We start from the raw sequence: 13,254 nt of genomic DNA on the forward strand, positions 1-13,254 counted from the left end.
GGTAATGACTTTTTTTCGTACGAAAATATCCTGAGCATACTTTGCACTGTATGTGTATGCTGTGAAATAGAGGCGTGAGCGTTTTTTCCTGAAACTCTCGTCAATTTGGAAGTGAATTATTAAGGAAGATTTTGAATTTGATTGTTGATTGTGATAGATTCAATAGGGAGTTTGTACTTGAAAATGAATGTGGCATTACTGGCCAATAAGTAAAAATCGGGTAAAAAAGAACACTTCCCACACTCACGTGTTTACCTTTCATCGGCCACCAGTAAAGCTAACGACCAATACCTACCAAAGAGATAGGATTCATGGAAAGATATAATAATAGTTGCAGTTAGTTTGCCTCGTTGGCTTCTATATATTTGAATTTTTCTATACTGCAGATAACTGTGAAAATATAGAAACACGAGTCATAGTTGCAAGACGGTTAAGGCATACTTATATTTGTATCAAGGAACCCTGAATTTACAAGCAGCGTTCAGAAAAAGAAATCCACCGGTGAATAATAATGCAAAACTTCATGAAATCAAGAAATACCATGTCTCCACGAAAAAACTAATTTTACAAATGTCGGCGCAAAACGGCGCAAGATGACACTATGATTTTTGAAAACTAGATAAAATTCTGCGTCAGTTGTACCTACTAGATGAGATCCTTTAACACGCTTTTACCGATAAAGAGATGACACTCTGAATGTAAATAAGTCCGCGTTGAACAACATAGTTATATTGATTTTATTGGTAACTTTTTAAATACTCATTATTTCTCAAATCGAAATACACCATTGAATTCCTGAGATGATTTTCTATTAGAAATGTGCAAATATGTGTTGTTAAATTATCATTGTAGTACCTATTAAAGCGAGATGAATTAAAATGAACAAAAACTTATTGTCACCCAAATTCTTGCAGATTTTCAAGACCCTGTACGGTTCAAAAAAAAATGTAGCACTTATATTTTTCAATCGATTGACTCAAAAATTTGGCGAATACAGCTTTAGGTAATGTACATTTAGGAAAAAAAATATAAAAGGTATGAAAATCGACAATAAATTTTGGAGGTTTTGACCGGCCCACAGTGGGACGAGCCCGGACTTAAATCCATATATGAATGGTATGTGATATTCTCGCTAGTATTTTTCTCCTATCAGCTGAGCCATTAGAGATATTTTTGCGAGATTTTAAGTGATTTGAACGTAAAATGAATTTTAACAGCTTTTTTAAGGGCATAATTTAAGTGTTTTTTGCATAATTTGACCATAGGAAATACATCCAGTTATTTTCGTTTTTCAAAGAAATTGTTGATTTTATGCATTGCATTACTTCACCAAAATTATCCGTGTGATAAAATTACATCGTAAAATCGCCAAAAATAAATCACTAGATGGTTTAGTTTGTGTTAAGATAACTGTTTGTCATGAATTTTTATTGAATTCGAACTTCTAATGCGATAACAACAACGACGCCCGTGAATGCCCGCGATCACACTATACTCATTCGAAATCTTTTAATTTTCTCTTTAAAATGAGTATATGCTAGTTTTGCGAAAACTTGCGATAACCAGTCAAAATTTAAAAAAACTGTGAATGGAGACGCATGGTTATTACTGATATTGCACTTGAATAATCACTTTATAGCTAGAATAATGACACGAATACATGCACAACTTTAAAATAGCATTGAGAGCATGGTCTACAAGGGTTTCACTAGTGAGTAAGGAGCCGAGTGGGAAGTATGTTTTTAGATGGTAGAGGTATTAAGAATGATTGAAAATCAGTAAATATTTTCAACCATCTGAAATAGGTTATAAAATGTTTCTGGAACTATTTCTTGCTAACTTGCGCAATAACTGTCAAATAGAGTGAACACAGTTGAGTTCTAGTCATTTGCTGAGACTCAATGTTTCGAAATTTCAAAATCAGTTACCTATTTCTGCTTGCATTTACCGAAACCGACATTCAAATTCAACGCCTCCCGCATTAACTTTCCAGCTGACTGGAATTTCATGCCGAATCGAATGCTTGACTGCAGAGGAAATATAAATTTATTCACCAACCAAAGCATTCATTTGTTATTAAATGGACAATTTAAAAGCAGAAGTTAGCATCTTCTACATTTTCAAGCATAGTGAACTGCGTAATCCATATCTGAGGCACTTTTGCTCAATAATTCCCCTCAGAGCTAGCATAGAAACAAAATTCAGTTTGCTTCTTAAACCGAACATGTCCGTACCTGAATGCGCTGCGTCGGGAGAACAAACCAAAAATTTCATTCATCGCAGCGGGCATGAATTGAATTTTGTTTTCTTTCAAGTTCACGCAGCGATATCAATTTTTTAAGCTCCGGTGAGACTATTTTGATCCGAATTTGCATAGCACTGATATAGCTTAAGGGTATGCGATATTATCCAAATAAAATAAGATCATTTTTAAATGAACCATATACACGGAAAAAGGGTTTTGGATTTATTTTCATTTAAGATATGAAATAAGCAATCTAAGTAACTTAAAACACACCTACGAAAAAAAATCGTTAACCATCTTGCTGATTAGTGAATGTAATTAAACATTCCACTAAGACGCTCAAAATGTTTGTTTTGAAAATGATAGAACATGTCGATTTCATATCAAGTAACGCACTAATTAATTAAATGTTCCAAATCCGTAAAAACAAAATAGTCATTTCTGAAGCCCCATAATGAGATGTCAATTAATTTGTTTCAATATGGAAAATAAATTCCAAAATTACTATTGAAAAAATCATTATAGAAGACAAAATACTTACTTTTGAGCCACTCTAATAAGTAGTAAAGTTAATTTCTATTTTTATAATTAAAATAGAAATTCAGCGCACAAAAACTTAATTAAACAAAATGTTTGAACCTTCACAACAAAATTTTTTTTGAGCCACCCAAACGTAAAATGAAATTTTTTTCCCATGCGATAATATCAAAAACGATTTAGCACACAAAAATTTATATACAAAAATTTTAAGAACGATTTCGAAAAAAAAAATATTTTTGAGGCACCCTAATGAATAGTAAACGCTTATTTTTGAAATGTTTTAATATCAAAAACGAATTCGGCATACCAAACTTACATAAAATCATCCTATTTGAACCGATACGGCAAAGTTTGCACTTTAGTTCACCTTTTGTTCTAAGTCATGCCACTGTGCGGCCCGGCTCCACTGTGCTATGTGTTTGAGTTGTGCCATACCAAAATTTTAACTGCGGGGACTTCATATTAAAACAATACAGCGAGAATTTTTGCAAATTTTATTGCTCGTTTTCTCAGCAAATGACTCATGGGCAGTAGTTATGTTGGACAACTGATTGAATAGTGTATCTCTCCATCTAACGCCATAATCGAGCCGAATGTCTTCGAAAATTTTGACGCTTGATTTTGACCCATTCAACATCATACGAATCAGCTATTCATTTCACCGATTCACACGTAGCCCTTTACATCCACAAACAAATGGCAAATCGGCAAGTTGACACTACTTCTTATTTTATGACTACTGTTAGTCGCTAGTACAATATCACCTCCCGAACACTTTAGTGAAAATACCTGAAAGATGCCAAGGATGAATAGGTTGTGTAGAGTAACTTTCGGAATAGGACAAAAAGGGTTTCTGCTAGTGTAATACTATATTTTCTATATCTTTTCATGTTCATATCAAGTAGCGTAAAAATATATTTTGTAGTTGTACCTTAGAATTAATTGGATTTGAATTTACCAGTTTACTCGCAGATGCGTGTAGTCTGTTTTACAAGCACGAAATCCAATCGGCTAAAACTAAAAGCTACCCCTAAATGGCTTGCTATAAAGCAAAGTTTAACTCTGGTTTGTAGTGGCTTGTGTAAACTATTTCTGTTCATCGGAGGCCATCGCAAAAGATGTGTATTTTGAAGCCAGGGTCAGAACGCTAATCCATTCCGTGCATGAAAACTAAATATTTTAGTCGTCCGCCTTTTAGAAAGGAATTGACACATAGGGAAACCGCTAGATCACAATCTTTTTCTGCTAAAATAAATTTTCGGTCCTCTTGTCAGTTATTTCGAATTTGCGTTGAATGCTGAGATATTCATAGTCTTTTTTGTGTCAAAATGTTAGTTTATCAAAATAAATGTTGTTCCAAAATGAAAAATTGCAAAAACACAAAGAAGAAGACTCTGGTCCATTATCCTGGATTCTAGTCTCTTGTCTGCTCTTTACTCGATCTCCAATAGGGATGCTTCTAATAAGGAACATTCGAAAACAAATATGATACACTCTCACCGTTGTGGGTTCGACGAACAGCCTCGGCGAACATCATTGACACGTCAATGCACTGCAAACAAATGAAGGGTAATTAAACTGTTCATTCATTCAGAATCAGTACCAAATGTCTTTACCTGGATTTTAGGGCAATCGTTCATGTGTCCATCCTGAGGTATGGTATTCGTAACAACTACAGCCTCAAAACAAGCATTATTTATCCGCGAGATCGCAGGCCCGCTGAATATACCGTGGGTCAGAATGGCGTAAACTTTGGTCGCGCCAGCTTCCACCAGTTTGTCGGCTGCATGACATATGGTACCACAAGTATCAGCCATATCGTCCACCAAAATAGCCACCCGATCTTTCACATCACCGACCAGGACCATAGAGGCGACCTCGTTTGCCTTTTTCCGCTCCTTGTGAATCAGCGCAAACTCGACATTCAACCGATCGGCAATCGATGTAACTCGCTTAGCACCACCAGCGTCCGGAGATACGATGATCGAATTTCTCCACTCCGCAATGTTTTCTCGAATCCATTTCAGTACTGCCGGCTCGGCGTACAGATTATCCACTGGGATATCGAAGAAACCCTGGAAAATGGTGTGTATGATGCAGATTAATAGTTATAACACAACCATGGTTAACTATTATGTATTTGTAATACACCAACAAGTTGTATTAAACAAGTTGTTAAAAGATAAATACAAGACTGACTGAATCCTGTATGTCGCGTGTTGAAAGTTTTGACCTGACGCAACAGGTTACACAAGTGCAATAGTGGTGGTATGATACATCGCCAAGAAGCAACGTAGATATTTACTGCCGTTGTACGCGTAATTATGCGTAGAACAACAGTATAGATTGCGAATAAGCTTGTGTAACAATTCGGCACCATGAAGAGGTGGTTTTTACTGCAAATGATAATGATAAATAGTTTACTTTACTTCAAATGAGATTCTCGAGAATTGAAAAAAAACCTAACGTAGCAAACTACACCACATATGCGGTATCTTCAGGAGATAAACGCTATGTGGCCCCTTCAGGTTCAGTCTTCTTGATATACGACCTTTTGATAAACGATAATAGCAGTACTAACTACTAGTACCTTACCTGAATCTGTGAAGCATGAAGATCCATTGTAATAATATGATCAGCACCCGCTACTGATAGCATATTAGCTACCAACTTTGCCGAAATCGGTGCACGACTCTGGAAAAGCAATTTAAAGAAAGAAAAAAGATCATTGACCGACGATGGCTGAAAGTAATGAATATTGGACAAAAATAAAACAACTTAAAATGTCATTCCTGTTAGTTTCGCATACAATTTTACTGATTAGACCACCCAAGTTCAATACTCTCAACGGATGAGTGTACCCACATGCAATTTAGATGAGTGCCGGATGAATGAAATACTATAATAGACACATGTGGCTTCATGAACCGATATTACTAATATCCGTAGCCGATCGCTGTATCAACTACTGAAATAGGCATGTTTTGTCGCATCCCTGTTTAAATGGACGAGTTCGCCGTTTTGATCCATAAAGTTTAAGCAGTTTGATTGTTTGACACGCATGTTGTTTTGAAATCACTCAAAAACCCTAAAACTATCTACATTGTTTGCTGCAATTGGGAGATTGGGAAACGGATCATTTTGCAGTGAAAGGTGCACTTTTAGTTTGGACAATCGGAGAAACTGTAGCAGCACACTGTCAGAGTTCACACTGCCTGCAGATAAATGCGTGCCACTTATGCGAAGGCATTTTACTCACAATGTAAAGGTCTGGAACATGATCCTAGAGGATAAAATGTTTATTTTACAGAAAGAATTAAAATTAGAATGAGTGTTTTAAGGGATTGAGCAAAGCAAAAACCAAAACTGACTCTATGACGTGACTGTACGGAAAAAAGGTGGATTTTTCATTCGACGATCATTTACTGCAACTACATTTCTTTCAGAAACTGAATAAAGCTCACGAGGACAATAAAGTACCAAGCCAATAAATGTTCCTTACAACAACTCGATAGAAAAGCTATATGATTCAACGGAGCGCTGGTGGATTAACGTGGTAGAATACATGTACATGGGGAATCACTTAGCTCTTGACGATGTAGTGCCATTGAAACAATGTCAAACAACATCGACTAAAGAATGCAACAAAATCATGGTGGTCAAAATAGTAACAACCTGCTTTTACTGAATACTTCCCGTCTACGTAAGCTTTGAGAAGAAATATGTTCGGTGAAAGAAATTCAATTTTATAATTTTGAAATCAAGATACCAACAATTTTTGATTAATCTGTGATTTGAGAAATTAGACGTTTAAATCATTGTTTTCAATTTTCCCTCCTTTCAATGCTGTAGCAAAAAATATTAAGTTTCAAAATGATGATGTTGAAACTCTAAATTTCCACGATTTTCCTGCTTTAGTCAGAAAAAAACCAACGAATACAAGTTGGTTTCATTAACAATAAGCTAGAGACAATATATATAAAACAAAGTTATTGTTGACAGTTGATTGGACTATGCATTTCAATTTTTTTCAGAAGCCGTTAATACAAAAAATAGTGAAAATCTCAAATGGAAATATGTTCGATTACATGAAAAATACAAGGCAACCTTAGAAGTAGAAAGAAAAACCCTGATGGTTTTGCTCCCACTACATCACCTAAATGATTGTATTATATTATCATTATCTGTATAGAGATTGTCATGACATGGGGTGCATGAATACAGCAGGTATGCAAAATTACATTTTCTAGAAGATATTATGGATCATAGAATGTATATCCGTATTTTGAAAGAGCGTTTCAGTACTAGTGCTGTGAAATTGGACACACAAGGGACATACAGGATAATGATTCCAAGCACAAAAATGTTGGTATTCTGAACTTTGGCTTTCATAAAATACCTCCATATAACAAATTAACAATGTTTAATGTTTATCAAACTTGTTGAATATGTTGATTTCCCGTGCGGAATTTTCGTTAAATAATATTTATAGTTTAATTGTTCAAAGTCTACACAAGGTAAAGGTAAAGGAGTGACATTTTTTTGTCTTCAATTATCTGAAAAATATATTTCGAATTTCACTTTCAAGGAGTTTTATCATTTAAAACTCGTTTCTAAAATGAGTTTCGTTGAAAGCAAGTCTATCTGGAGAGTTTCAAATCGACAAATAGAGAAAGTTACACAACAATTGACTGGCTGGCGTACAAACGGGGCTAACCCACATCTTTTCCGATATTGACTTTTTTGCATTTTTGAATAGTTATAAGTAATCCATGTGTTGTGTTATTTGACAAATTTGAAAATTATTTTTAGTATTATTTGCTTTTAGTAATCAAAGTTGACCGTGGAGGTAACCACAGTACTAGCTGACGTCCAAAAAAAATTAGCCCATCGTTGTTTTTATGGAAGCTTGAGATTTTTAGTGCGTTGGTTATCAGGATAATTAGGATCATTTGAAGTGATTTTACGTGGCTTATCGTTTTGTGAACAACAATATCCGGGTTGATGTTCATCCCACTCATTTCAAGCATCTCGCTGAGTGTCGCTTCGAACCTCGGACATTCGAGGAAGTGGTCGTTGCTCCGGTGTCTCCTCGACGTTCTCACACTCCGGACACAAGGGTGACGTTGCTTTTCCAAACCTATGAAGATACTTCCTGGCAATGTTGAGCGCATTATTCACATCTATCGTGACTACTGCGCAGTATTAATCTCCTCTTCGCTTCTGTTTAGATGCCCTCTCAGCACACTCGAGCACAGTCCGAATTGGGTCCATTGTCGACACTCCTTTGCGAAATCCGAATTGCATTTGGACATTTTTTCCGCGCTCGCCCTCCGTGTATTCCGACAGCATGTTAATGATAATCTTTTCCAGGAGTTTTCCGGGTGCATCCAGCAGGCTTATGTAATCCAAACACTTCTGCAGCACTTTCCTGAACATTTCCGAATATGACAGGAACGCAATTTTAAGCGCCACGTTTGGTAGTCCATCCGGACCGGGTGTTTTCTTTGATTTCAGTCACATCGACGCTTCTGCGAATTCGTCGTTCCGACCGTCCATGTTTACTCCTTCTTCTTCGCTGTACCGTGTCGGTGGACAAGCCATCGGATCGTGCTCCAGAAGAAAAACCCTCAAGGATTTTTTCATCTTGCCGCGGCACATTTTAACTGGCGTCGACGGATCTTTCATCGTCGCCATGACGACTCGGTACGCGTCTCCCCAAGAATTGGCGTCTGCTTTTCGGCACTGCTCCATGTGGCAATCTGACTTGCTAGATTTTCCGTTTTAAAGCAGCCATATCTTCGCGAAACGCCTCCTTGCGCTCTTCTCTATCTGGCTCCGATCTTGCTCTCTAAGCCCATCTTCCGGCTCTGAGATAAGCAGTGCGTAGCGTACTGAGCGTCTCGTTCCATTAGTAAGCTGAACGTCGTTTAACCATCAAGATCGCTTTGCACAGATTCATATCGATTGCTTATCCGATGCGATATCTTGAACCCCCGCTGGTGATCTTTCTCTGAGGTTTAGTTGAAAAACCCAATTTCTGGCAAATTTTTTGGGTTTTGTCCTTATGTGCAAGTTTTCAGGAAATTGGAAAGGTACAAAAGTGACTAAAGTTCCAAGAGTTCTTTCTTAAAACTTTAAAAAAAATTTGCACCATTCCAATTTTTTTTTCAAAAATTTTGATTTTGAACTGTAAAGCTAGATTCCACATTTTTTCACAAATTTCTTCGCGACGGTTTAGTTGGAACCCCAAACTTTGGGTAATTTTTAGTTTTGTTTTGATGCACAAATTGTCAGGAAAAATGCATGGGTACGAAAAACACATGTTTAATTCCTAGGAAGAACTTTTTTTTGATTATAGAGGTTTTAACCTTAAGGCCATTGGTCTCTTCGGGTTAGAAAAATCTCTAACCCTATGTGCGGGGTTGGGATTCGAACCCAGGTGAACTGCATACAAAGCAATCGATTTACCAACTACACTATGCCCGCACCCCCTAGGAAGGACTTGTTTTCATAAATTTACATATTGTGTGTTAAGTTGTTTGAAAAATTCCATGGTTACGCCGTAAGGTATTTAAAAAAAATCCTTGAGACGATTTTTTTCCAAAGTTTCTTGAACGTTTTTATTTGTTTCGATACTAGATGTCAACGTTTCATGCTATTTAAAGTCATTTTTATTCGAAACAAAATTTTCAACATTTCAAAGGGGTTTTCTCAGATGAAAAAAATTGAAATTTTGAACGTAGCACCGATGTCCGACTCTGCTAAAAAATGCGTAGATTCCTTTTTCGATGTAATAAGTATTTTATATATATGCGAAAATTTAAGATGACGATTTCCTTTAAAATTTTTCCTATTGAACATCCCCAGTATTCATATCAGAACATTTGCAACAATAAAACAGCATATCGTATTTTTTAAAAAGAGGAATTCATGTTTATTTACCAATTATAATACTGCTCCACAAAAAAAAACAAGTTTGATGTATTGGGATTCAATATAAAACTCATTACTAGAAAGTTGAAAAATTCTATTTTGATTCATCGGCGGACCTCCTGCGCATTGTAAATGTCCAAAACTATCGACTTTCAACGGCCAACAACTTTCCCTTCAACGAGTACTTATCATGTTAAAATGCATTTTTGAATAACTTAGCATTAACATTGTAAGTTAATGAACACTTATTTACTATCGTTCACTATTTGTGTCCCAAAAATAAGTAGATGTGGCCGTCGCTAGTTCTATGTTGGATGCGATAGCGTTTTTAGAGCATGTATCTCGAATTGGCACTTGGTCCATTTTGGCTTAACACAGGCCATGTGTCCAACAAAAAAACACCTTTAACAGGCCGACGAGGATACCCGGGTTCCCACGAATTTAAATGCTCATAACTATGGCTTTTTAACCGGTTTGGACACTTCTAGTTGTTTTGGATTCTGTGGAACTCGTCCACTTTTTGATTCTGTGAAATTGAACCGTATGAATGGATCTGGTTCTTGGTAATCAGGATTTTCCGGAGTAATGTTCCAGTACTAGGTATGCTTTGTACATTTTAATAATGTCCTAGCAATGAGTCTGTAAATCTCCATAGCGGATGACAGTAGTTACACCCCCCTGGTTTTTCCCGAACATTCACATAAAAATGTCACTTGAAATGATATTTTAAAGCGGGGCAATTTATGGCGAAGATTTGAAATACAAGATCACGTCCTTATGTTATGCACTTTAAAGTCGAACACTGAAACAAATGTTTAAAACCAGGTTTTCGAGTCAAGATCACATAATTTCGAAACCGTCAACATTGGAGATTAAGTGTTTTCGAAGAAGATGCTGAATCCCTCTGGATAACGTGTCGAGTCTTTATCCAGAGGGACTCAGCGTCGTTAGTTCACAACATAATACAGCGCATCTTTGGAAAACATAATATTGGCGATTCATTCGCCGGAAATTATGATGAAGAATCAAAACTTTACTTAGAGACTTGTCAACTTCGGTAAAGTTTTTGAGAATGATATTAGAAACAACACGAAAATCTTCAAATGCCGGTCCTGACGTATTAGAGACACACAGAAAACGACATTTATCATATTTCGTACCTATCAATATGTGGCCTCAGCACACTCAAGCTGTTTTGTTTTGTCGTGCAGTCTTATTTTACGAATCTCCCAATCACTTTTCAGTGGTTTTGAAGCTTTTTGATTTGTGCAACACGGTTAAAAGATATGACTACAAATGCCGAAAGCGTGATAAAACTACCAAAAGTGCGTCTACTAGAAAATATTGAAAAACTAAAGTGTGTGTAGTAGTCCGCATATCCAAAGTAGCCCCACACGAGGGTACACACACTTATACAGCAGAAATCACTGAATTTTCTACGTAAATGAAAAACGGCGTTATATTCTCACCGGAAACAACCCAATACCTTTCATCTAAATTTCAAAAATTGTCGAGCAGTTTAAAAAAAGTGAATTTTTGTAAAAAACGCGAGAAAAAATACACGTATATAAATTATTACTATAAAACTTCAATGCTCTTAGAGAGCGTGTTATGATGGTCTAAATACGCTCGAATTTAGTACAATTTTCGTTTTACCTCTTGATTGATTTTATGATACGCGATGAACAAATTCCAACATCGCTAGAATAATTGAAAACCCTAATGTCTATACTTCTTTAATACCCACTCTTTATGATGAATCAAGCATTCTGTATATAGAATGATTTTGTAATTGTGTAAAAATCTAGGCACTTTTTGAGATTAGGCTACTAGCAGCGATGAAGACATAAGTTGCATCGTTATTTTAAAGGATTGAAACAAGAAGTGGTTATTATAATTAACTGGCAATTTCAATTCGATAAATACTAAAATGTAAAGCAAATTGGACTTAAATGTTTGAATCAATGTATCATGATGATGTTTTTATCTTGCTTGAAGTAGAATCAACAACAAACGCGATATATGATTCAATTGTATATATAGTGCAAAGAAAACCGAAAGTGGCGGTTAAGGTTTGATACAAGTTTTGATCCAACAACCTATTTACAATCCTCCCAAGTGAAGTTAATTGAAAACGTATTTTATCACAATGAACTCTGCTATTAAACATTGAGATGTCTTTTAACTGTCATAAGATCTACCCAACAACATAAACTGACCAAATTGTTAAAGTATGGTACACAATAAAAAAAAATCAATACACATAAGTAGATCTAATATTTTGTCGACAGTAGCGGACCAATAGAGTATTAGTAGGTGTATTAACATTGTTGATGACATGAATGTGGCATTGACCCCATGGGTGAATAGATCTATACTATACTATACGAAACTAAATAAAACGACGCACTGATGATGAATGGACGGTCAAAAACAAATCGATGACGATTTTGTGGACAAGTGGGACAAATAAAATAAATAGGAAAAAAATAACTGGAACGATCAATACCCGAAACTTCCACTCATTGGTCTTCATCAACATGGCCAGCTTATCATCGCCTGTCTGAAGGGGCGGTAGGAGATCAAATTATTATTATTATTGCTATTATTGTAGATTACTCTCAGTAGTTTCAGTTCACGCAAATAAACAAGATTATCTTATATAGGTTACATAGTAGGAAATGAACTGAAAAGGCAAACTATAATGTGAAATTGAATAAACATTATAACACACAGAGGCTTGTCCGTATTTAGACTGATGGACAGAGCGGTAATATTGTGGTACAGCCGGACGCCAATAACACTGTAAATTATCATCATCAGTTCGTCCTCCACCGTCGACGTCATTGGTGATAGTTATAACAAGAGGTTGCCAATGTAAAATGCGAATCAATCAACTATATGTACATAGTTCTGACGGAACAAATGATTGCCAGCGATGTACAAAACTGATGAAGTTTTATTCCAACACTGTGACGACGATAACCTTTCGATCTGACCTCTCCCGATAGTGGGCTGTTTACCATTAGCATATTGAACGAGAGTCTTCTTTGCATGCTCAGTTACTAAGAGTCGTATAGTTGCAATTGCAATTGATTTCAATCGTCACGAAAATAACAATGAAAAACAAAAACAAAAAAGTACCACATTTCAGTACGCCATTCGGTATGGTTCAACAAAAACCAAATCGAAACATTCTGAATGTAACAAGCTTCTATCTAAGAAATCGCGAAACTCTTCCGTTTGACACCAGTCGGCTAGCCTACCTTATCCTTCTTATCCTGCCGGGCGTATGGGAAGCATGGTATGACAGCAGTCACTCGCGATGCGGAAGCAATCTTGCATGCATTGATCATGATCAGCAGTTCCATCAGATTATCGTTGATCTCGCCGGAACCAGACTGCACAATGTAGACATCTTCGCCACGAACGGATTCGCCGATTTCAACACTGGAAGATGATGGAGGAATATTAGAACAGATATAGCTACGGTTTGCCAAAACATATATAATTCCAACAGACTTGTATTTTTA

The 13,254-nt window shown here is 36.3% G+C and overlaps 1 protein-coding gene across 4 annotated transcripts in view; it reads right to left on the reverse strand.

The window, feature by feature from the left end:
- Nucleotides 1-3,635: 3,635 nt before the first annotated feature.
- The window catches only part of LOC131693756 (ribose-phosphate pyrophosphokinase 1), a 29,855-nt gene continuing 20,236 nt past the window's right edge, over nt 3,636-13,254 (reverse strand). For 3 of the 4 annotated variants that reach the window (XM_058981877.1, XM_058981880.1, XM_058981881.1), the window contains exons 3-7: nt 12,988-13,171; nt 12,231-12,284; nt 5,381-5,479; nt 4,402-4,860; nt 3,636-4,337 (exon numbers count right to left, since the gene is read on the reverse strand). In XM_058981877.1, the coding sequence (XP_058837860.1) occupies nt 4,245-4,337; nt 4,402-4,860; nt 5,381-5,479; nt 12,231-12,284; nt 12,988-13,171 (889 nt within the window). In that variant the 3' untranslated portion in view covers nt 3,636-4,244. The remainder of the gene's footprint in view (nt 4,338-4,401; nt 4,861-5,380; nt 5,480-12,230; nt 12,285-12,987; nt 13,172-13,254) is intronic. The other variant, XM_058981879.1, reaches the window with a different exon arrangement.

Source organism: Topomyia yanbarensis, chromosome 3, assembly GCF_030247195.1.
Source record: "Topomyia yanbarensis strain Yona2022 chromosome 3, ASM3024719v1, whole genome shotgun sequence".
In the NCBI taxonomy this organism is placed as follows: domain Eukaryota; kingdom Metazoa; phylum Arthropoda; class Insecta; order Diptera; family Culicidae; genus Topomyia; species Topomyia yanbarensis.